Source organism: Triticum dicoccoides, chromosome 3A, assembly GCF_002162155.2.
Source record: "Triticum dicoccoides isolate Atlit2015 ecotype Zavitan chromosome 3A, WEW_v2.0, whole genome shotgun sequence".
NCBI classification, from domain to species: Eukaryota; Viridiplantae; Streptophyta; class Magnoliopsida; order Poales; family Poaceae; genus Triticum; species Triticum dicoccoides.
In genome coordinates this window covers 305,132,336-305,158,292 of record NC_041384.1, presented here as the reverse complement: position 1 = coordinate 305,158,292, position 25,957 = coordinate 305,132,336, and the positions used below count along the sequence as shown (strand labels likewise).

The 25,957-nt window shown below is 45.9% G+C and overlaps 1 protein-coding gene across 1 annotated transcript in view; it reads left to right on the top strand.

Annotated features, from left to right (window-relative positions):
• LOC119272248 (putative callose synthase 6) overlaps window positions 1–5,738 on the top strand; it is a 28,481-nt gene extending 22,743 nt beyond the window's left edge. The window contains 6 exon segments of the mRNA XM_037553772.1: window positions 3,025–3,137; window positions 3,217–3,446; window positions 3,882–4,679; window positions 4,770–4,820; window positions 4,908–5,093; window positions 5,236–5,738. Of these exon segments, the coding sequence (XP_037409669.1) occupies window positions 3,025–3,137; window positions 3,217–3,446; window positions 3,882–4,679; window positions 4,770–4,820; window positions 4,908–5,093; window positions 5,236–5,565 (1,708 nt within the window). The 3' untranslated portion in view covers window positions 5,566–5,738.
• Window positions 5,739–25,957: the final 20,219 nt, after the last annotated feature.

The following is a 25,957-nucleotide window of genomic DNA, read 5'->3' as shown; positions in this document are numbered from 1 at the left end:
GGATTAGGAACCCTAGGGGCGGCCAAATGTGCGGCTTGGCTGGGCCCGTAGCCACGATGGGCCGCGGCCCATTACCGCCCCGGCCCGCAGCGGGCCACGCAGGCCGGCCCAGGGAGGCCCAGGAGAGACGGGCGGTCCAGCCCCAGCATCATGACTGAGCGGGGAAGCAGGGTTTCTCCCAGCGTCGGCGCCGTGGCCTGGGTAGGGCTGGGAGGGCGCGGCCGGAGCAGGCCCCGAGGAGGGCCGGGCGAACGGGGAACAGGGACGCCGAAGGCAGAGATGAACGGGCGAAACGGCGACCGCCGGGACATGACCGCAGCCACCGCCGGCCACGCCATGGCCGACGCCGCGACCGGACCCAAGGGAGGAGCCACACCAGCACGCCTGGACAGACGGGCGGCACCGCGGTCGGCGCGGCCCGCGACCCCCCGGCCCTGCGGGCTGCGGCGACCCGACCCCAAAGTCACCCCTTGGCTCCCCGGCGACTGAGACGAGCTCAGAGGCCGGTGCCGATGCCGGGAGGACGGGCGGGCGACCGAACTCCCACCCCTGGGAGTAGAGCCACCGGCACCGTCCGGCCGCCGGACACAAGCAGGAGCAGGGGGGGACACGGTCGCGGCAAACCACTAGGCGGCCATCCTCGAGGCCGTCGGCCTCAACGATGTCGGCCCAGATGACCCGCGCGGGGGCAAAGGCCGACGGAGGGCACGGCGAGGAGGACGGGGGTGGGGGGCGCCGACGGGGAGGACGGGGGCGGCGGGGCAGGGGGAGATGCCGCGCCGGGCGAGTCGCCCCTGGGATCGCCAGCGCAGTCCGCCATCCCCTCTCACCCTGACTCGTCCAACGGCGAGCCTCAAGAACTTTACCGACTTAATAATTGACCTGTAACCTACTTTTTATCTCCTAAATTTAACCTGGGAACTGCACATTTTTTCCGCTAAACCCGACAACTATACTTATTCTTATTAAAGGCTGGCAACCACACCCGCTTAAACCTGCCGAGTACATCTGTTTAAACATGGCAACCATGTATATATATCTTGGTAATTGCACCCTCTTAAACTTGGCAATTACACCTGCTAAAACATGGCAAGTGGCACAATATAAACTGTTAATATGACAAGTAAGCACAATAAATCCGACAAGTGGGTATAATGGCAGGTGGCATGGTTAAAGTGCAAATATGGAAAGTAAGCACAATAAATCCGACAAGTATAATGGCAAGTGGCATGGTTAAAGTGTAAATGTGGAAAGTAAGCACAATAAATCCAACAATTATAATGGCAAGTGGCACGGTTAAACTGTTAATTTGGCAAGTAAGTACAAGAAATTCGACAATAAGTATAATGGCAAGTGGCACAATTAAACCGTAATATGGCAAGTAAGCACAATAAATCCGACAAGCAAGTATAATGACAAGTGGCACGGTTAAACTGTAATATGGCAAGTAAGTACAAAACTCCGATAAGTATAATAACCTGAAAAGTACCGACGAAAAAAGTTGAAACAATGCAAACATAGGACTTAGTTTCCACTGAAAAGCCAGTAACTGAAACTGATCATCATTCATATCAACGGTTTGAGAGATAGTGTTACACTTACCAATCTTTTGTAAAAGTAGATAAGTACATAGACAATCAAATAATGGCAGGCTGCTCTTAGCATAGGGGGGGAAAATCCTGCTGAATTACATGCATGTGGTGCCAACATTTCAGCGTGGGGAAAGATGAAAGTGATGGGAGAAGAGAGGACATTGGCTCACATGTGGGGAAGGGGTGAAAGCGATCGTCATGCATGTCACGGCCTAGTAGTAGTAGGGGTGATGCCCACCGGGGGACATGTTTTTTTAAGGGGAACCAGGGGATATTGGTGCAGGCCTTTTTTGCGTCAGACAACTGACTCTTTATCACATACGCGCGCGCCACGGAGACATGACTAGTTGTCCCATACTAAATCCACGATTAAAAGGGGTGGTTAGCAGGGCCACCGCACGGGAAGCCCTACGTGCGGCGCCGCAACGTAGTCAAGTCCAGTGAATTAATGGCTGACAGTCAGCATCACCATTACTGTTAAGAGTTGAGAAGCATGAGTAAGTTCACATTTGAGCTAGTCATTTTTATATCTTGCACGACGAATCTTAAGTGGAAATTACATCCGGCTGATGTGCTCTTCAAAGCTGTTGCAGATTGCCATATATTTTTGAAGTGGTAATCACATGTTTCAAATGTATGTCATGCAGGGCTAAGGAAAAGCTGGCGGGAAATACCATGTTCCTGCCGGGTTTTTTCTTTTGAAGAGGGGGGAGGGGGGGAGTTAGATCGATTACCTATTTGGCTATTCATGCCGAAGTTTGAAGTTCCTCACAGGTTCCAACTGGTTGGCATTACCATGGGTAAATTAGGGAAACTGCTAGACAAACGACTCATTTCAAACAAGCGAGGTCCAGTAAATTTTTTTCTCGAATACGCTCGAGTGTGCGTATCATTCATTAAAGGAGGGGGAAGAGTCCCCAAAACTCCACGGTTTTACAAATAATTTACATGCGGATTTACATCCGACACCACCTCATTTACCTAAACGAACTACTCCCGATCTACCCACGTTGAGCCATCCACCTCAAACCCCTCTACCTCACCCTTGATTAGTCCTGCCTTCACCAATAATCTTCCTTCCTGCTCGATTCGTTGACTAGTCTGTGCTATTGACGGAGCCGCCCCATTGAAGACAATGTCGTTCCGATGCTTCATAAGATCCACATACTAAGGAGGCACCTGGCGCGTGTAGACCTCCGATGCTCCCTGCTTTGGTTTTGCCTGATGCGGTCCAGTAAATAGCGCTTCTAATCTCGTAAGCTCTGCTAGATACAATGGCTAAATGAGACTTGTGGGTCTAAGTGGTAACTGGGTAGTTCCATAAGTAAATATAGGAAATAGATAGGACCAGAGTGATTTAGGCATACCTTTCTTTTGAAGATCATTGTGCTATGGACATTCTATACTTATTAAATTTCAATTTGTGATGCAGGGTACAATTCCACTATGGTCACCCTGATGTTTTCGATAGAATCTTTCACATCACAAGGGGTGGCATAAGCAAGGCCTCAAAGGTTATTAACCTCAGTGAGGACATCTTTGCAGGTACCATATCCAGAGAATATGCATTATACAGTTTTTCTTCCTTTTCCAATAAGCTAATCATTGTTCTGATATATTTAAGGATTCAATTCAACCCTGCGACAAGGAACTGTTACCCATCATGAATACATACAGTTGGGTAAAGGACGTGATGTTGGAATGAACCAAATATCCAACTTTGAGGCCAAGGTGGCAAACGGTAATGGTGAACAAACTCTATGTCGTGATGTTTACCGACTAGGACACAGATTCGATTTCTACAGGATGTTGTCTATGTACTTCACCACAGTTGGCCTCTACTTCAATAGCATGGTATGAATCTCATGCTTTCACATATCAACTTTATATGCACTTCCAGGAGGTAAAAAATCAGATTGATTTACTTTGTGAGTATATAACAGCAGACCAGATATAGACTCTTCTGTTTTGATTTCTCAGGGATCATACTTGCAAATAGTCTTGTTGAAATCAGTAGCTACCGTTGTTACTTGTTTTATAACGATTGATATCAATATATTGACTTGAGCTTATGTTGATGCACATAAGACCATGTTGCATCATGCAAGCATGTTTTCTTATCTCTGCATTTTATTCGTTTGAGATGATTTGTACAAAGCTCCCTCACCTCATATGGATTGATGTTTCTATTTTTTCAAGCAATGGCCAACATATAGAAAGTATGATGTGTTCCGTTCAAAGTACAGAAGACACATAAATCATTGTGAGTTTTGTGGCTTTAATTTTCAGGTGGCTGTTCTTACGGTGTATGTATTTTTATATGGGCGGTTGTATCTTGTTTTGAGTGGCCTAGAAAAGTCGATTCTCCATGATCCACGGATTAAAAACATCAAACCCTTTGAAAATGCACTTGCCACCCAATCGGTATTCCAACTTGGGACGTTGCTCATCCTCCCGATGATAATGGAGGTCGGCTTGGAGAAAGGGTTTGGTAAAGCCCTGGCTGAGTTTATAATCATGCAACTTCAGTTAGCTCCTATGTTCTTCACTTTTCATCTCGGGACAAAGACTCACTACTATGGAAGGACTATACTTCATGGTGGTGCAAAATATAGAGGAACAGGCCGGGGTTTTGTTGTACGCCATGCGAAATTTGCTGAGAATTACAGAATGTACTCACGGAGCCACTTTGTGAAAGCATTGGAGCTGCTCATCCTCTTGGTTGTTTATCTAGCATACGGGAGTTCTTACAGGAGCTCGAGTTTGTATGTATACGTCACAATTTCGATGTGGTTCCTTGTTTTCTGCTGGCTGTTTGCACCTTTTATCTTCAACCCATCATGCTTTGAGTGGCACAAGACGGTTGATGACTGGACTGATTGGTGGAAGTGGATGAGCAATAGGGGTGGTATTGGGCTGGCACCTGAGCAAAGTTGGGAGGCTTGGTGGGTGAGTGAACATGAGCACCTAAAGAATGGAACAATACGTAGCTTGCTCTTGGAGCTGGTTCTGTCGCTGCGCCTCCTGATCTACCAATATGGTATTGTGTACCACTTGCACATAGTGCACGAGAACAAAAGCTTCATGGTACTCATCCTGTTTAAATCTCCTTATCCTCTAGAAACATTTCATTCATTTCTGGTAGAATAATAATGCTGCTTTGTTTGTTCCACCCAGATATATGCACTATCGTGGCTGGTTATTGGCATCGTTCTTGTTTTGCTAAAGGTAACAGTAGATATGCTTGGTATTGCATCCATATATATTCGCATGCATGTTATGGTACATTTGCTTAGGTAGACTCATGCGTTCCAGGTTGTTTCACTGGGGAGAGAGAAGTTTGTTACCAAGTTTCAGCTTGTGTTCCGTATACTCAAGGGCATTGTGTTTCTTGTCCTCATCGGCTTGATGGTGGTCTTATTTGTTGGTTTTGATCTCGCTGTGTCAGACGTTGGCGCCAGTGTCTTGGCCTTCATCCCAACTGTCTGGTTTATTCTTTTGGTGAGTGATTTCTTTCTTTTATACAATTATTACTAGCACTTTTCCCCTTTTGTCATGAAAAGAAGACGACACGTTTTGACCAAGATGGTAAATTCTTATATAAGTTTATACTACTGTCACATAACATCCCCTTGTGTTGTAGATGGCACAAGTGTGTGGACCGCTGTTTCGGAGGTTAGTGATTGAGCCACTTGGCGTGCTGTGTTGCTCCTGCTGCCCTGGTGGAGCATGCCGAGGGCCTTGCTGCGCCAAGTTGAGGCAGAGTGGGGCTGTGCTCTATAAGATAGGGCCATGGGACTCCATCCAAGAGATGGCAAGGATGTACGAGTATACCATGGGGATCCTCATCTTCCTGCCCATCGCCGTCCTCTCGTGGTTCCCCTTCATGTCAGAGTTCCAGACGCGTCTGCTCTTCAACCAAGCCTTCAGCCGGGGCCTGCAGATCTCGAGGATCCTCGCTTACCAAGCGTGAATGACTTTGCTTGCTTGCAAACCACCCTGCTCTGTCTGTAGCGTGCATATTCACGGCGTTATTATATTGTATTGTTGATTTGGAACTTTGGAAGGATGCATTGGAGCAATATCTGATTTGTTCTCACCGTTGAACCAAAACTAAAAGAAAGCTACACATTTGCTTTTCCATTACACCTTTTCTTGGAGTTTACAATTAATCATCTAATATTTCCCACTTACTATGGAGATGGTGCACTTTTTTTTAGATAACTAGTAATGCGTTGCAACGGGAGAACAAAATCATAGGCCCCTTACATACACAATAAAAACGTCTCTGTTTCCACACCTGCGTCACCGTTTATATTTCTTCCCGGCCCTGCCTACGATGGCCTTCATGTCCACTTGATCACAATGCAGCGTGCTTAGGGAATGATCTTGACCATCGCATTGCATAATGCACGGGCTTTTTTACAGAGCAAACACCAACTGCAATGAACTATTGTCCTTTTTTCCCCATCTGAATATATTCTTAGCCACACTGTTTTACAGTACCAGGGGGCCTCAAACCTAGACGAGAGGTCCTTTGACGCAGTGTTCTTGAACAGGAAGATCCAGAGAAAAAAATCTAGTACAATGTTTCTAAGTGTCACCCTTGTGTGGTGATCTTTGTCGTGGAAGACTAGAGCATTGCGGGATCCCCAAATTTCCACATGATGTTGAACGCCACAGAGGGCCAAATGTTGGTGTTGAGGCCGTCAGGAGTCACAACCTCCCATGTGAGGTCTAGTGATGGAGGAGGCACAAATCCCAAATTGATCCGAACGTGGGTCGTGACTGGGAAGAGAAGAGCAATGTGTGAAGCATATTCACAAGGAGCATCACAATGACAACATGAAGGGGAATCGACTCGTCGTTCAACCTTGAAGAATGGAAATCCTGCAGCAGAGACAAAACAATATCCAACTCGCAAGAGGCAACAGAGAGTTGGGAGCCCCAAAAGCCGACACAATGTCAGCGGAAACATCAGTGCGCGCACCATGATACGTCTCCAACGTATCTATATTTTTTGATTGTTTCATGCTATTATATATTCTGTTTTGGATGTTTAACGGGCTTATTTATACACTTTTATATTATTTTTGGGACTAACCTATTAACCGGAGGCCCAACCCAAATTGCTATTTTTGTGTGCCTATTTCAGTGTTTCGTAGAAAAAGAATATCAAACGGAGTCCAAACGGAATGAAAGAACGTGATTTTTGGAACAAACGTGATCCAGAGGACTTGGAGTGGATGTCAAGCAACCAACGAGGAGCCACGAGGCAGGGGGGCGCGCCTACCCCCTGGGCACGCCCTCCACCCTCGGGGGCCCCTCGTGGCTTCACCGACCTAGTTCTTCCTCCTATATATACCTACACACCCTGAAAACATCGGAGAGCATCACGAAAACCTAATTCCACCGCCGCAACCTTCTGTAACCAAGAGATCCCATCTTGGGGCCTTTTCCGGAGCTCCACCGGAGGGGGCATTGATCCCGGAGGGTCTCTACATCAACTCCATGGCCCCTCCGATGATGTGTGAGTAGTTTACCTCAGACCTTCGGGTCCATAGTTATTAGCTAGATGGCTTCTTCTCTCTCTTTGGATCTCAATACAAAGTTCTCCTCGATTCTCTTGGAGATCTATTTGATGTAATCCTTTTTGCGGTGTGTTTGTCGAGATCCGATGAATTGTGGGTTTATGATCAAGATTATCTATGAACAATATTTGAATCTTCTCTGAATTCTTTTATATATGATTGGTTATCTTTGCAAGTCTCTTTGAATTTTCAGTTTGGTTTGGCCTACTAGATTGATCTTTCTTGCAATGGGAGAAGTGCTTAGCTTTGGGTTCAATCTTGCGGTGCTCGATCCCAGTGATAGTAGGGAAACGACACGTATTGTATTGTTGCCATCGAGGATAAAAAGATGGGGTTTATATCATATTGCACGAGTTTATCCCTCTACATCATGTCATCTTGCTTAAAGCGTTACTTTGTTCTGATGAACTTAATACTCTAGATGCATACTGGATAGCGGTTGATGTGTGGAGTAATAGTAGTAGATGCAGGCAGGAGTCGGTCTACTTGTCACGGATGTGATGCCTATATACATGATCATACCTAGATATTCTCATAACTATGCTCAATTCTATCAATTGCTCGACGGTAATTTGTTCACCCACCGTAATACTTATGCTATTTTGAGAGAAGCCACTAGTGAAACATATGGCCCCCGGGTCTATTCTCCATCATATAAGTTTCCAATCTACTTTATTTTACAATCTTTACTTTTAATTTATATCATAAAAATACCAAAAATATTTATCTTATTATTACCATCTCTATCAGATCTCACTCTTGCAAGTGACCGTGAAGGGATTGACAACCCCTTTATCGCGTTAGTTGCGAGGTTCTTATTTGTTTGTGTAGGTACAAGGTGACTTGCGCGTGGTCTCCTACTGGATTGATACATTGGTTCTCAAAAACTGAGGGAAATACTTAGGCTGCTTTGCTGCATCACCCTTTCCTCTTCAAGGGAAAACCAACGCATGCTGAAGAGGTAGCAAGAAGGATTTTTGGCGCCGTTGCCGGGGAGATCTACGCCAAGTCAAGACATACCAAGTACCCATCACAACTCTTATCCTTCGCGTTACATTATTTTCCATTTGCCTCTCGTTTTCCTCTCCCCCACTTCGTCCTTGCCGTTTTATTTGCCCTCTTTTTTGTTCGCCCTTTCTTCCGCTTGCTTTGTCGTTATGGCTAGTCCTTTAGCTACTCCTTTATCTCCCGAGAATGAGGTCCTTAATTTTAAACAAAGGGAGGGAGAAAATCTAAAAGATGCTTGGTTCAGAATCTGCAATGCGCAAAATAAATCTACTAGGAAGCAATCTACTTTCGTTCTTCTTCGCAATTTTTATGTAGGCATCACTCCTTGGAATAGATATATTCTTGATACCATTACCAGAGGAAATTTCTGTTGGAAATATGCCCTAGAGGCAATAATAAAATGGTTATTATTATATTTCCTTGTTCATGATAATTATCTATTGTTCATGCTATAATTGTGTTATCCGAAAATCGTAATACATGTGTGAATACATAGACCACAACATGTCCCTAGTTAGCCTCTAGTTGACTAGCTCCTTGATTAATAGATGGTTACGGTTTCCTGACCATGGACATTGGATGTCATTGATAATGGGATCACATCATTAGGAGAATGATGTGATGGACAAGACCCAATCCTAAGCATAGCACAAGATCGTGTAGTTCGTCTGCTAAAGCTTTTCTAATGTCAAGTATCTTTTCCTTAGACCATGAGATTGTGCAACTCCCGGATACTGTAGGAATGCTTTGGTTGTGCCAAACGTTACAACGTAACTGGGTGGCTATAAAGGTGCACTACGGGTATCTCCGAAAGTGTCTGTTGGGTTGGCACGAATAGAGACTGGGATTTGTCATTCCGTATGACGGAGAGGTATCTCTGGGCCCACTCGGTAAGACATCATCGTAATGAGCTCAATGTGACTAAGGGGTTGGTCACAGGATGATGTGTTACGGAACGAGTAAAGGGACTTGCCGTAACAAGATTGAACAAGGTATCGGTATACCGACGATCGAATCTCGGGCAAGTGCTATACTGGTAGACAAAGGGAATCGTATACGGGATTGATTGAATCCTTGGCATCGTGGTTCATATGATGAGATCATCGTGGAACATGTAGGAGCCAACATGGGTATCCAGATCCCGCTGTTGGTTATTGGCCGGAGAGATGTCTCGGTCATGTCTGCATGATTCCCGAACCCGTAGGGTCTACACACTTAAGGTTCAATGATGCTAGGGTTATAGGGAAGGTTTGTACGTGGTTACCGAATGTTGTTAGGAGTCCCGATGAGATCCCGGACGTAACGAGGAGTTCCGGAATGGTCCGGAGACAAAGATTTATCTATGAGAAGTCCTTATTCGGTCGCCGGAAGTGTTCGGGGGTTTATCGGTATTGTACCGGGACCATCGAAAGGGTTCCGGGGGTCCACCGGGAGGGTCCACCTGCCCCGGAGGGCCCTATGGGCTGAATATGGAGGGGGAACCAGCCCCTAGGTGGGCTGGGCGCCAAACCCCCTAGGGCCCATGCGCCTAGGGTTTGGGGGAACCCTAAAGGGGGCGCTCCCCTTAGCTTGGGGGGCAAGCCTCCCCCCTTGGCCGCCGTCCCCCCTCTAGATCCATCTGGAGGGGGCCGCCCCCCTCTCCCTTGCCCCTATAAATAGAGGGGAGGCAGGAGGGCAGCCGCACCACATCCAAGGCACAGCCCTCCCCCTCCCCAACACCTCCTCCTCCCGCGACGCTTGGCGAAGCCCTGCCGGAGTACCATGCTGCTCCAACACCACCACACCGTCGTGCTGTTGCTGGCTGGATTCTTCCCCAACCTCTCCTTCTCTCCTTGCTGGATCAAGGCATGGGATACGTCATTGGGTTGCACGTGTGTTGAACGTGGAGGCGCCGTTGTTCGGCGCTTAGATCGGAATCAGCCGCGATCTGAATCGCTTCGTGTACGACTCCACCGACCGCGTTCTTGCAACGCTTCCGCATCGCGATGTTCAAAGGTATGAAGATGCACTCCCTTCTTGTTGCTAGTAAACTCCATAGATTGATCTTGGTGATGCATAGAAATTTTTTAAATTTCTGCAACGATCCCCAATAGTGGCATCATGAGCTAGGTCTATGCATAGTTTCTATGCATGAGTAGAACACAAGTTGTTGTGGGCATTGATTTTGTCAATTTACTTGCCGTTACTAGTCTTATCTTGATTCGGCGGCATCGTGGGATGAAGCAGCCCGGACCGACCTTACACGTACGCTTACGTGAGACAGGTTCCACCGACTGACATGCACTAGTTGCATAAGGTGGCTAGCGGGTGTCTGTCTCTCCCACTTTAGTCGGATCGGATTCGATGAAAAGGGTCCTTATGAAGGGTAAATAGAAATTGGCATATCACATTGTGGTTTTTGCGTAGGTAAGAAACGTTCTTGCTAGAAACCCATAGCAGCCACGTAAAAACATGCAACAACAATTAGAGGACGTCTAACTTGTTTTTGCAGGGTATGCTATGTGATGTGATATGGCCAAAAGAATGTGATGAGTGATATATGTGATGTATGAGATTGGTCATGTTCTTGTAATAGGAATCATGACTTGCATGTCGATGAGTATGACAACCGGCAGGAGCCATAGGAGTTGTCTAAATTATTTATGACCTGCATGTCACTGAAAATGCCTTGTAATTACTTTACTTTATTGCTAACCGTTAGCCATAGTAGTAGAAGTAATAGTTGGCGAGACAACTTCATGAAGACACGATGATGGAGATCATGGTGTCATGCCGGCGACGATGATGATCATGGCGCCCCGAAGATGGAGATCAAAAGGAGCAAAATGGTATTGGCCATATCATGTCACTATTTGATTGCATGTGATGTTTATCATGTTTTACATCTTATTTGCTTAGAACGACGGTAGCATAAATAAGATGATCCCTCACAATAATTTCAAGAAAGTGTTCCCCCTAACTGTGCACCGTTGCTAAGGCCCGTTGTTCCCAAGCACCACGTGATGATCGGGTGTGATAGGTTCTAACGTTCGCATACAACGGGTGTAAGCCATGTTTACACACGCAATACACTTAGGTTGACTTGACGAGCCTAGCATGTACAGACATGGCCTCGGAACACGGAAGACCGAAAGGTCGAACATAAGTTGTATGGAAGATACGATCAACATGAAGATGTTCACCGATGATGACTAGTCCGTCTCACGTGATGATCGGACACGACCTAGTTGACTCGGATCATGTATCACTTAGATGACTAGAGGGATGTCAATATGAGTGGGAGTTCACTAAATAATTTGATTAGATGAACTTAATTATCATGAACATAGTCTAAAACTTTGCAATATGTCTTGTAGATCAAATGGCCCACGCTAATGTTGCCCTCAACTTCAACGCGTTCCTAGAGAAAACCAAGCTAAAAGACGATGACAGCAACTACACGGACTGGGTCCGTAACCTGAGGATTATCCTCATAGCTGCCAAGAAAGCATATGTCCTTGAAGCACCGCTAGGTGAAGCACCTGTTTTCCCAGCAACTCAAGACATTATGAACGCCTGGCAGTTGCGTAGTGATGATTACTCCCTGGTTCAGTGCGGCATGCTTTACAATTTAGAACCGGGGCTCCAAAAGCATTTTGAGAAGCACGGAGCATATGAGATGTTCCAAGAGCTGAAAATGGTTTTCCAAGCTCATGCCCGGGTCGAGAGATATGAAGTCTCCGACAAGTTCTAAAGTTGTAAGATGGAGGAGAATAGTTCTGTCAGCGAGCACATACTCAAAATGTCTGGGTTGCACAACCGCTTGTCTAAGCTGGGAGTTAATCTCCCGGATGACGCGGTCGTTGACAGAATCCTTCAGTCGCTCCCACCTAGCTACAAGAGCTTTGTGATGAATTTCAATATGCAGGGGATGGAGAAAACCATTCCTGAGGTATATTCAATGCTGAAATCAGCGGAGGTGGAGATCAAAAAGGAACATCATGACCATCAGTTTCAAGAAAGGCAAGGGTAGGAAGAACTTCAAGAAGGAAGGCAAGGGAGTTGCCGCGCCCGGTAAGCAAGCTACCGGGAAGAAGCCAAAGCATGGACCCAAGCCTGAGACTGAGTGCTTTTATTGCAAGAGAAACGGTCACTGAAGCGGAACTGCCCCAAGTACTTAGCGGATAAGAAGGCCGGCAATACCAAAGGTATATATGATATACATGTTATTGATGTGTATGTTACTAGCACTCGTAGTAGCTCCTGGGTATTTGATACCGGTGCGCTTGCTCATATTTGTAACTCAAAACATGAGCTGCGGAATAAGCGGAGACTGGCGAAGGACGAGGTGACGATGCACGTCAGGAATGGTTCCAAGGTCGATGTGATCGCCGTCGGCACGCTGCCTCTACATTTACCTACGGGATTAGTTTTAAACCTCAATAATTGTTATTTAGTGCCAACTTTGAGCATGAACATTGTATCTGGATCTCGTTTAATGCGAGATGGCTACTCATTTAAATCCAAGAATAATGGTTGTTCCATTTATATGAGAGATATGTTTTATGGTCATGCCCCGCTGGTCAATGGTTTATTCTTGTTTAATCTCGAACGTGATGTTACACATGTTCATAGTGTGAATACCAAGAAGTGTAAGGTTGATAATGATAGTCCCACATACTTGTGGCACTGCCGCCTTGGTCACATTGGTGTCAAACGCATGAAGAAACTCCATGCAGATGGACTTTTGGAGTCTCTTGATTATGAATCATTTGACACGTGCGAGCCATGCCTCATGGGCAAAATGACCAAGACTCCGTTCTCCGGAACAATGGAGCGAGCAACCAACTTATTGGAAATCATACGTACTGATGTGTGCGGTCCAATGATCGTTGATGCTCGCGGTGGCTATCGTTATGTTCTCACCCTCACTGATGACTTGAGTAGATATGGGTATGTCTACTTAATGAAACACAAGTGTGAGACCTTTGAAAAGTTCAAGGAATTTCAGAATGAGGTTGAGAATCAACGTGACAGGAAAATAAAGTTCCTACGATCATATCGTGGGGGAGAATATTTGAGTCACGAATTTGGCACGCACTTAAGGAAATGTGGAATTGTTTCACAACTCATGCCGCTTGGAACACCTCAGCGTAATGGTGTGTCCGAACGTCGTATCGCACTCTATTAAATATGGTACGATCTATGATGTCTCTTACTGATCTACCTCTATCATTTTGGGGTTATGCTTTAGAGACTGCCGCATTCACTTTAAATAGGGCTCCGTCGAAATCCGTTGAGACGACACCGTATGAATTATGGTCTGGAAAGAAACCTAAGCTGTTGTTTCTGAAAGTTTGGGGATGCGATGCTTATGTCAAGAAACTTCAACCTGAAAAGCTCGAACCCAAGTCGGAAAAATGCGTCTTCATAGGATACCCTAAGGAAACTATTGGGTATACCTTCTACCTCAGATCCAAAGGCAAGATCTTTGTTGCCAAGAATGGATCCTTTCTAGAGAAAGAGTTTCTCTCGAAAGAAGTAAGTGGGAGGAAAGTAGAACTTTATGAAGTACGGCCTCTTGAACTAGAAAGTAGCGCAGCTCAAGAAAATGTTTCTGTGGTGCCTGCACCGACTAGAGAGGAAGTTAATGATGATGATCAAGGAACTTCGGATCAAGTTACTACTGAACTTTGTAGGTCCACAAGGACACGTTCCACACCAGAATGGTATGGCAACCCTGTCCTAGAAATAATGTTGTTAGACAACGGTGAACCTTCGAACTATGAAGAAGCAATGGCGGGCCCAGATTCCAACAAATGGCTTGAAGCCATGAAATTCGAGATAGGATCCATGTATGAAAACAAAGTATGGACTTTGACAGACTTACCCGATGATCGGCGAGCCATAGAAAATAAATGGATCTTTAAGAAGAAGACGGACGCAGATGGCAATGTGACCATCTATAAAGCCCGGCTTGTCGCTAAGGGTTATCGACAAGTTCAAGGGATCGAATACGATGAGACCTTCTCACCCGTAGCAAAGCTGAAGTCCATCCGAATCATGTTAGCAATTGCCGCATTCTATGATTATGAGATATGGCAAATGGACGTCAAAATGGCATTCCTTAATGGTTTCCTTAAGGAAGAATTATATATGATGCAGCCAGAATGTTTTGTCAATCCTAAGAATGCTGACAAGATGCAAGCTCTAGCGCTCAATCTATGGGCTGGTGCAAGCATCTCGGAGTTGGAACATTCGCTTTGATGAGATGATCAAAGGTTTGGGTTTACGCAGATTTATGGAGAAGCCTGTGTTTACAAGAAAGTGAGTGGGAGCTCTGTAGCATTTCTCATATTATATGTGGATGGCATACTATTGATGGGAAATGATATAGAACTCTTGGAAAGCATAAAGGCCTACTTGAATGAGTGTTTTTCAATGAAGGACCTTGGATAAGCTGCTTATATATTAGGCATCAAGATCTATAGAGATAGATCGAGACGCCTCATTGGTCTTTCACAAAGCACGTACCTTGACAAGATATTGAAGAAGTTCAATATGGATCAGTCCAAGAAGGGGTTCTTGCCTGTATTGCAAGGTGTGAGATTGAGCACGACTCAATGCCCGACCACAGCAGAAGATAGGGAAAAGATGAGTGTCATCCCCTATGCCTCGGCCATAGGGTCTATTATGTATGCCATACTGTGTACCAGACCTGATGTAAACCTTGTCGTAAGTTTGGTAGGAAGGTACCAAAGTAATCCCGGCATGGAACACTGGACGGCGGTCAAGAATATCCTGAAGTACCTGAAAAGGACTAGGGATATGTTCCTCGTTTATGGAGGTGACGAAGAGCTCATCATAAAGGGTTACGTCGATGCTAGCTTCGACACAGATCTGGATGACTCCAAGTCACAAACCGGATACGTGTATATTTTGAATGGTGGGGCAGTCAGCTGGTGCAGTTGCAAGCAAAGCGTCGTCGCGGGATCTACATGTGAAGCGGAGTACATGGCAGCCTCGGAGGCAGCACATGAAGCAATCTGGATGAAGGAGTTCATTACCGACCTAGGAGTTATTCCCAATGCATCGGGCCTGATGACTCTCGAAAGTGCAACTATCCCTAGGTGGTTTTGGTAATTCCTAACAACATATAGCTCATTGAGCTAATGCTATTTCAAGATTAATATCTCAGGAAAGCTCAATGATTGGCATGGCATGGATGAGAAAAGTGGACCCCTCAAAATGCTAAGGACAAAGGATTGGCTCAGGCTCAAAGCTCAAGACTACATTTTCCATTTTAGTGATCCAAGATCATATTGAGTCTATAGGAAAAGCCAATACTATCAAGGAGGGATGAGGTGTTGCTTAATGAGGTTCTTGCTCAAAATGCTTAGTGATATGCTCCAAAACCCTCAACTACTTTCTCACATCCACATATGACCTAAACCAAAAGTCAAACTCGGCCCCACCGATTCTTCCTATCCGGCGCCATCGAGTTTCAAATGTCATAGCCACTGCCACAAACCCTAGGCAAATCGGTCTCATCGATAGGGATCTCGGTCTCACAGAGATGGGGTTGTAATCTCTCTGTTTCCCTTCATAACATTTCGGTCTCACCGAGATGAGCGATCGGTCCCACCGAGATTGCAATGTAAACTCTCTGTTTTCCCTTTGTAACGTTTTGGTCTCACCGAAATGAGCGATCGGTCCCACCGAGTTTACCTGACCAACTCTCTGGTTAGCTTATTACCAAAATCGGTCTCATCGAGATTACGTTATGCCCTAACCCTAATCATATCGGTCCTACCGAGTTGCATGTCGGTCCCACCGAAAACCCTAACGGTCACTAGCTTTGCTGAATCGGTCCGACCGACTTTAACCATTCGGTCCCACCGAGTTTGGGAAGTTATGTGTAACGGTTAGATTTTGTGTGGAGGCTATATATACCCCTCCACCACCTCTTCATTCGCGGAGAGATCCATCAGAACGAACCTACACTTCCAACTTACTTTTTCTGAGAGAGAACCACCTACACTTGTGTTGAGACCAAGATACCCCATTCCTACCATCTGAATCTTGATCTCTAGCCTTCCCCAAGTTGCTTTCCACTCAAATCTTCTTTCCACCAAATCCAAATCCCGTGAGAAAGAGTTGAGTGTTGGGGAGACTATCATTTGAAGCACAAGAGCAAGGAGTTCATCATCAACACACCATTTGTTACTTATTGGAGAGTGGTGTCTCCTAGATTGGCTAGGTGTCACTTGGGAGCCTCCGACAAGATTGTGGAGTTGAACCAAGGAGTTTGTAAGGGCAAGGAGATCGCCTACTTCATGAAGATCTACCGCTAGTGAGGCAAGTCCTTTGTGGGCGATAGCCATGGTGGGATAGACAAGGTTGCTTCTTCGTGGACCCTTCGTGGGTGGAGCCCTCCGTGGACTCGCGCAATCGTTACCCTTCGTGGGTTGAAGTCTCCATCAACATGGATGTATGATAACACCACCTATCAGAACCACGACAAAAACATTCGTGTCTCCAATTGCGTTTGAATCCTCCAAACCCTTCCCTTTACGTTCTTGCAAGTTGCATGCTTTACTTTCCGCTGCTCATATACTCTTTGCATGCTTGCTTGAATTGTATTAAGATTGCTTGACTTGTCCAAAGTTGCTAAAATCTGCCAAGAACTAAAATTGGAAAAAGGCTAGATTTTTATTTGGTCAAGTAGTCTAATCACCCCCTCTAGACATACTTTCGATCCTACAAGTGGTATCAGAGCTTTGATCTCCATTTGCTTTGATTTCCATAGCTTTTGGTGGTCGTAGCCTTGGTTTCACAACCTAGAAGAGTATGGCGTCTAGCGAGGGAAATTACCACCGTAGAGGTCCTTACTTTGATGGCACTAATTTTGCTAGTTGGAATCATGAGATGAAAATGCATATTCTTGGACATAACCCTGCCGCTTGCAAGGTGAATTCTTTGATGGGAGAGAATCGAACCGTGAAGCTACCACGGAAGAGTTGAAGATGCTACAATACAATGCTCAAGCTTGTGATATCCTCTTCAACGGATTGTGCCCCGAAGAATTCAACAAAATCAGCCGTCTTGAGAATGCAAAGGAAATTTGGGATACTTTGATTGATATGCACGAAGGTACCGGCTCCGTCAAGGAATCCAAGTTGGATGTGCTTCAAAGTCAACTTGACAAGTTCAAAATGAAGGGTGGTGAAGGTGTCGCTGAAATGTACTCTAGGCTCGCTCTTATCACAAATGAGATTGCCGGCTTAGGAAGTGAAGAGATGACTGACAAATTCATCATCAAGAAGATCCTATGTGCCTTGGATGGAAAATATGATACCATATACACATTGATCCAAATGATGCCAAATTACAAAAATCTCAAGCCAACGGAAGTCATTGGAAGAATTGTTGCTCATGAGATGTCACTCAAGGATAAAGAGGAGCTCCATAACAAGTCAAGTGGTGCTTACAAAGCCTCATGTGAAGCTCCCACATCATCAAGTGAGAAACAAACCTTCAATGAAGAATTGAGCCTAATGGTGAAGAACTTCAACAAGTTCTACAAGAGTAGAACCAAAGAGAGAAGTTCCAAGTCAAGGTCCTACAATGACAAAAGATCTTCTAGTCGAGAGCGAAACTGCTACAATTGTGGAAGACCTGGACACTACTCCAATGAGTGTACGACCCCCTACAAGAGAAGAGAAGATTCTCCCAAAAGAAGAAGTAGAAGAGAAGAATCACCATCGAGCGAGAGAAGGAGTAGGGATGATCATTATGAACGAAGATCCTCTCGGAGAAGCAAGGATTCAGAAAGTAAGGACAAGTCATCAAGGAGCTACACAAAACGAATACATCAAGCTCATATTGGTGAATGGGTATCCGGCTCCGACTCCAACAATCACTCCGAGAGAAGCTATCACTCCGACTTCGAATATACTCAAGATGAAGGTGTTGCCGGTCTAGCACTTGTGTCAACCAACTCCTACGACATATTTGATTCACCAAATGAAGGACTTGGAAGATGCTTCATGGCTAAAGGCCCAAAGGTATCACACCCCGAGTATGTTGATTTCAGTAGTGATGAAGATGACTTGTTAGGTGATGATGATTTACTTGTTGACAACTCTAGTGATGAATACTATGATGAAACATCAATTAATCATGCTAATCAAGATAAAACGAATGACAATGATAAGGAGAAGATTGAGTTTCTAACTAAAGAACTAAACACTCTTAAGTTAGCTCATGAAACTATCTTAGGAGATCATCAAGAACTTTTAAGGACTCATGAGAAATTACGTTTTGAAAAGCTCAACCTTGAGCAAGAGCATGAGTTCTTAAAAGCAATCAATGATGATCTTTTCAAGAAAAGTTCTTCTTACATTGCCAAACATTTACTCTTATCCACTTACATGCCTCAAGTCAATTCTAGTAACAAGAACAAGAAGGATTCTTCCTCTAGTAGTAACAATAATCATGCTAAATCCAATATTGTTGCTTCTAGTAGTTCTCTTGATTCCACTAATGATTCTGTTAGACAAGTTACACTTGAGCAAGAAAATAGCTTATTGAAGGGAATCATAGATAAAGGTGTTTACAAGAGCCTTGCTGGGAGTAAGCAATTCGAGGAAATTGTATGCAAGCAAGGAAGGCACCGGAAGAATCAAGGTATCGGTTTTGAACGAAAGTTCAATGCCAATGGAGTTGAGTGGGAAGAAGATCAATACCCCAAGACGAAGTTTGTTCCTCAACAAGAGAAGTATGATCCTACTTCTTTCAAAGGGACACAAGATCAAGATGATCTTCCACCACAAGACCACAAGGAAAAAGGCAAGGACAAGATTCAAGAGGAAATTGATGCATTTGAAGAAGCTCCTAAGGCCTTGGTCAAGTGGGTTCCCAAGACTACATCAAGTTCCACTTCATCAAGTACAACTACAACTCCGAGGATTCCCATCAAGATGGTGTGGATCCCAAAGAAGAATAACTAGAGAGTTCTTGAGGGTGACTCCGCCAACATACTTCACTCTTATCATTTTGGCAAGAACAAGTGCAATCAACTTCCACATCTTGCACTAGTTCAAGGAGTCACAAACCCTCTTGTTGGTAAGACAAGGGACAAGGTAACCTAATGCTCTCATAGACATCATCTTGTAGTGCATCACTCTATGTCTATGGATATCCTTGTTTGTTCCTTGTGGAACTAACCCGTGTAGGTATTGAAAGTGCAAATCACTCCAAAGGATAGCTCTGAATGATCTACATCAACTTAGAGCATCCACATCTTCAAGACCTACATGAAGTCATCATGGACAAAACCCAAGGTTAGTTCATCCCTCTTAGGGGGGATCTCACATCTAGGGGGAGCTTTACTCTAAGAATTGAGCTAAAGCAACTCTAATGGTGTGAACACAACAACACTTTATGTAAAAGTGGTAACCCCACTTGTGCTTAAACGATGAGTATGACCTATGATCAAATGTTCTCATTTGACTCCTAAGTCAATATACTCATATATAGATGACCTAGTCATCACCAATTGCTTGATAGATGCTAGAATTGTTTGTGCATGCTTTGCCACATATTTCATTTGCCATTTTATTGTGTGAGCATGTTGGTTGCATAATTTACTCATTCGAAGACATCCACTTGTTGTTTTGATTGGTTGGTTTCTTTTTCTCTTGCCAAGTGGATGGACAAGAATTCCTAAGAACCTTCTCTAGCTATCTATGCTCTTCTCGTCTCAAACTCTATTCATGCTGCATCACAAAGTTTGATCAAGTCAGATTTGAACCACTCTGTGTGAGGAGCACTCGGAGTCCCCGATTCGTCATAGACTTAAACTTCCAAAACTTCTTTGTGTGTTTCGGTCTGACCGATCCATCCATTTTGGTCATACCAAGATCACTAAGTCGATCTAGGTCTTTAATCTTGGTGCAACTGATTTGAACTTTTCGGTCACACTGAGTTGTTCCACTCGGTCACACCGACAGGGTCAGGCTATATATACCCACAGGCGAAAATTTGGAAAACTTTCTGAACCTCTTCGCCTGCGCTCAGCCTGCCCTGCCTCCCTAGGTCTCCGGATCGTCCTCCTCGTCGCCAGCCGCCTCCAGTCGCTGGTCTCTGCCGCCGTCAACGGGATCGTCTCCGCCGTTGCCGCTGTAGCAAGTCCATCACCGAACTAGGGTATGGACTTGATCTTTGTGCTGTTCTCACTCCGATTCCCCAGCACATTGTTTTGCCATGTATCTTGCCACGATTGAGATCACTCTATCCAATGAAAACACTCCGTAGTTTAGTTGTGGATTGAAAATTTAGGGTTAGGTTTCCGCCAAAACCATCTCGGACAGACCGAGTTGCTGAAATCGGTTCCACCGATTTGGCTCAGGCCATTGCACATGTGATTCTCAATCTGACGAGAATTGCTAATCGGTGTGACCGAGTTCGAGTCTTTGTGAAACCCTAGCAGTCTCGCTGCCACCGAACTGTGACTCGATCTGACCGAGTTCACTAGTTTAGGTTCCAATAGCTGCTTCGGTATCACCGAGATTTCAAATCGGTAGATCCTAAATGCTTTCTGTGGAAAACTAAAACTAAGTTTTTGATCCATTCTTTTGCAAAAACCTCCGCACTTTGTGATGCTCATACACTCTACCTCATCTATAATCCATTCACAGGGTCTGCTGTCAGTGTTTGCATCATGTCAGATTAGAGTGACAGTCAGAACAAGTCTGAGGAGCAAGTGAACTTGAGTGAGGGCACTAGTCCCTCTAGCAGCTTTGATGAAGGAAGCAGAAGTACCCCCCAGCAACTTGCCTAAGGCAGCCACCAGGACCAGAAAGAAGAAAACCTCAGATTCTGAGGATGAGGACTATGTGGCTGTTGAGGAAGAGGCCACCTCAAAGAGGAAAGTCCTGAAAAAGGAATATGGCACAGCTGCTGCCACTAAGCCAGGGATGAAGCAAAAGGTTCCTGCCAAGAGAGCTCCCATGTCAAAAGCCAGAACATCCACTCAAGAGACTTTGGGATCTGCACCCAAAGAGCAGGTTGTGGCAGAAAAGAAAAGAAAGGGTCAATAAGACCACTGCCAGAGTGCTTAGGAGATCTTCAATAATGAAAGACTCTGAAGAAGAGGAAGAGGATGCAGCACCAGCACCCAAAGCTCAAAAGCTTATGGGAGATGCTATAAGGGCACGAGCTGTTCCATCTAAGCCTAAGATTGCTCCTAAGACTGTTGCTCCAGCTCCAAAGCCAAAACCAAAGAGGAGCACCAGGAACATCCCTGCCGAGGAGAAGAACAAGGCCCCAGTGCCTCAAGCTACTGAAGAATAAGATGATTCTGTCGTGTTAAGGAAGTTGAAGCCCAAAATTCCAGACCACAATGATGCTCATCCAGTTGCAGAGAACATGAAAATCAGGAAGGAATTTTGGTCTAAGGCTATGGAGAGAGTCTGATCCATATGCCACCAGGAGAAGGACTGATGTGGACTACAGGTTCCATACAAAGGAACACCATGACTTCTATGAGACTATCTTAGTTGACAAGAAGCCCATAGTGTGTGACATGAGATGGGTCGATTGGACATTCATTGAGGAAAATGAGGATCACTTCCCTGGTGTATATGACAGCTTCAAGGTGTGTGGAGTCGATGAGTTTGTGGCTCAGAAGCTCACAAAGAGGAATGATGAGCTCATCATGTAGTTCTACCCCACAGCTCATTTCTACCCAGATGGAAGAATTGTCTGGATGTCTGAAGGTACTAGGTACCAGTCAACGATTGCTGAATGAGCAAAATTGATCAATGCTCCCGAGGAGAGTGAAGATGACTTGGATGTCTATGCCAAGAAGAAGAAGGATCACAACACCATGGCACACATGTACAAAGAGATCCCAGATGCTGCTCTTGAGACACACAAGTTTGGATCAGTACATTACCTTCTGTCAGGCTTGCCAACAATCAACTAGATCCTCAGGCACACTCTCTTGCCAAAGTCAGGTGATCACAAGATGATCAGAGGCCATGCAATTAACTTGCTTCACATATTTGATGTGCCTCAAAAGTTCAAAGTCATGAGCCTAATTGTGGAAACCATAAAGAGGACAGATGCAGATCAGAAGAGGAGTTGTGGGTATGCCCCACAGATCTAGGAGCTAATCAACTCCAAGATGTGCACTAGCACATATCTCTTGGACAAGGAACACATTCCCATCTACCCGGACTTTGAGGACAACACTGTGGTGATGGATGATAATGAACCATCTTCTGTGCATGCACAAGCCAAGAAGGAGAAGGCAAGGTTTGAAAAGGCTGCAAAGATGCCAACCATGGATGAGGCATCTCAGTATCTTCTGAAGATCAAGCAAGATCAGCTTGGCTACTTCATTGCCTCCACTCTGAGGATTGAGAAGGGATTGGCTACCCTGACTCAAAACCAGGAGAGCTTGGAGAGGATCGTGGAGCAGAAGTTCTATGACTTAGATGTGAAGGTCACTGAGATCCAGTCAGTCGTTGAGCAACTTCAGGATGAAGTGCAGGAGAAGAAGGGCAAGTCTACCACTGATGCTTTTGCTAGAGTGCCCAGAGGTCAGAGGTCTGCTGCTATGCCTGTCACAGACACCAGAGCAACTTCATCTGCACCAGCTACAGCTTCAGTGCCACCAGTTCCAGCACCTACTCCACCAGCTCCATCTACATCGACTGGCGCCTTCGTCCTTGGAGTTCTGTCTACACCACCACCTGAAGACCAAGCCTGAGTGACGATTTAGCACTATGCATTTTTATGAACTTTTTGGTAACTTGTTGCCAAAGGGGGAGAAAATGTATAGATCATAGGCTTCGAGAGAGAGTGTTGCTTTTGTTCTCTCTTGCGTTTCTCCTTGGTGGTTGAACTTTATTATCTTCTCGTTTGAGATACTTTATGCTTGTGTGTGATACTTGGATGATCATGTGTTTGATCATATACTACCTTTATGCTTGTTGGATGACATTATCCTTTTATATTCCATATGATCACTCACTTTGCTTGGTGATGAGTGCATTTATTTTAATTATTATCATTTTGAGTGCTCCACCAAGATGTATATGACATGGAAGAGTAACTCATGATCCTAACTCTTTGTGCATTTGCAGTCCAAAGCAAATCTTAAACTATGCACAAATTTAGGGGGATCTCTTGCTTTTCACATACTTCTCAAAGCGACAATGTTTTTCACTCTTATTATCATTTGTCGAAGCTTTGATCTATATGTTGTTATCAATTACCAAAAAGGGGGAGATTGAAAGTGCAATTATCCCTAGGTGGTTTTGGTAATTCCTAACAACATATAGCTCATTGAGCTAATGCTATTTCAAGATTAATATCTCAGGAAAGCTCAATGATTGGCATGGCATGGGTGAGAAAAGTGGACCCCTCAAAATGCTAAGGACAAAGGATTGGCTCAAGCTCAAAGCTCAAGACTCCACATTTTCCATTTTAGTGATCCAAGATCACATTAAGTCTATAGGAAAAGCCAATACTATCAAGGAGGGATGAGATGTTGCTTAATGAGGTTCTTGCTCAAAATGCTTAGTGATATGCTCCAAAACCCTCAACTACTTTCTCACATCCACATATGACCTAAACCGAAAGTCAAACTTGGCCCCACCGATTCTTCCTATCTGGCGCCACCGAGTTTCAAATGTCATAGCCACTGCCACAAACCGTAGGCAAATCGGTCTCACCGATAGGGATCTCGGTCTCATCAAGATGGGGTTGTAATCTCTCTGTTTCCCTTCATAACATTTCGGTCTCACCAAGATGAGCGATCGGTCCCACCACTACAAAAAAAGACACATCCGTGACATTTGGGCCGAACGAATTTTTTTATGTCATATATATGACACTTCTATGACGATATTGTGACCAAACCCGGTATCATCATAGATGTGGTGGGCTCCTACTTCTATGACAAAAAATCATGACAGAAAATGGGCTTTTCGTCCTGGGCGGGCCGAAGATGCAGCTGCATGACATTCTTTGGGCCGTCCATGATGGAAAACACCATGGTAGAAGCGAGGGGAAGGAAAATTTCGGGGAGTTCCCAGTTACGGTGGGAGGTCGGGGGCCGAGCGATGCACGTTTCTCTCGTACACGTACACGCGTGTGTGCGAGTCGTTGGCTCTAACTGAACCCGAGCGAGGCGTTGGGCTCTAACTGAACCCGAGCGATTGCACTGCAGGCTACGCGTTACTGAACCCGAGCGATCGATCGATGGCTGTTAACTGAACCCGATCGAGCGATTCCTTCGCTACTGCTGCTAACTGAAGCCGATCGATGGGATGAACAGCGAGCGTTGCGGGGGGTTTGGATGAACAGTGAGCGGTGGCGTTTCCTCTGGATGAACAGGACCCCGTGGTATGGTGGAGGGTTGGATGAACAGTAGACGATGGAGGGGTGCCCGTGGAGGGGTGGATGAACAGGACCCCGTGGTGTGGAGGGCTGGATGAATAGTAGACGGTGGAGGGGTGGTTGAACAGGACCCCGTGGTGTGGAGGGCTGGATAAACAGTAGGCGGTGGAGGGGTGGTTGAACAGTAGCCGGTGGAGTAGGGCGCGGTGGAGGCTGGATGAACAGGAGCCCGTGGAGGCTGGAGGAGGTCGACAGTGGAGATGAACAGTATCCCGTGGAGTCCCGTTTTGCGGTACTCCACACCCCTCCCAATGAACAGGACCCCCGTTTCGACCGTAGCGCTCCAACACAAGTCCGTTTCCTCCGTTTTGCGGTACGCCACACCCCTCCCGATCAATAGGACCCCCATTTCGACCGTAGGAGGTCCGTTTCCTCCGTTTTGCGGTACGCCAGACCCCTCCCGATGAACAGGATCCCGTTTCGAACATGGCCGGTTGAACACAAGGCCGTTTCCTCCGTTCTGCGGTACGCCAGGCCTTGTTTCCATCGCCTGTTCCATCCAAGCCCTCCCGATGAACACGACACATTCCGTTGCCTCCCCATGAACACGACGCATTCCGTTGCCTCCCCATGAACACTACGCATTCCGTTGCCTCCCCATGAACACGACGACGATGCTGTTTCTCCGTTTCGACCCAGCAATGTACACGAGCCTTGGCCGTACGTATGCGCGAGTAGGCGTTCGAGACCCCGCCCGTATGTACACATATGTGGACGTATTTTCTTTCTTGCACCCTGGCCGCTGTACGTACGTGTACATGCTACGTGCGCGCCTCTACTACGACACGTGCGCGCCTCTACTACGACACGTGCACACCTCTACATCGACCAGTATGTACGTACACGTTCGCGACCAGAATGACAACGCTACGTACGCTTCGACTAGGTGGGTCCCGACTATCAGGCACTTCCTTGCCTGCGAAGATGTAGCTGGTGGGTCCCAGCAGTCAGGGGGGTGAAATACGGTGGCCCGTCTGGTGGGTCCCCGCTGTCAGGTGGAGAAATAATTATTTTGCACGTAATAAGGAGGCACTTCCTTACTGTGGCCGTGGACCTAGCTGTCAGCCTCTCCACGTACAGTCCACGTCCGATGGAAGCCGTTCCTTGACCACGTTGACCATGCCGCGCCGACAGCACCAGGGCAGTGGACGACGACGAGGCCTAGGAAGGGGACGACGCGGAGCCGGGGAAGACGCGACAGTGGATGCCCACGCGTAGAGGAGTACGAGGGCACTGGTTCACTGCGGTGTGAGGCTGCCGTCGCCGCAGAGTAACAGGGGGTGTGGGTGAGTAGAGGGATGGCCTGGCCAGCGG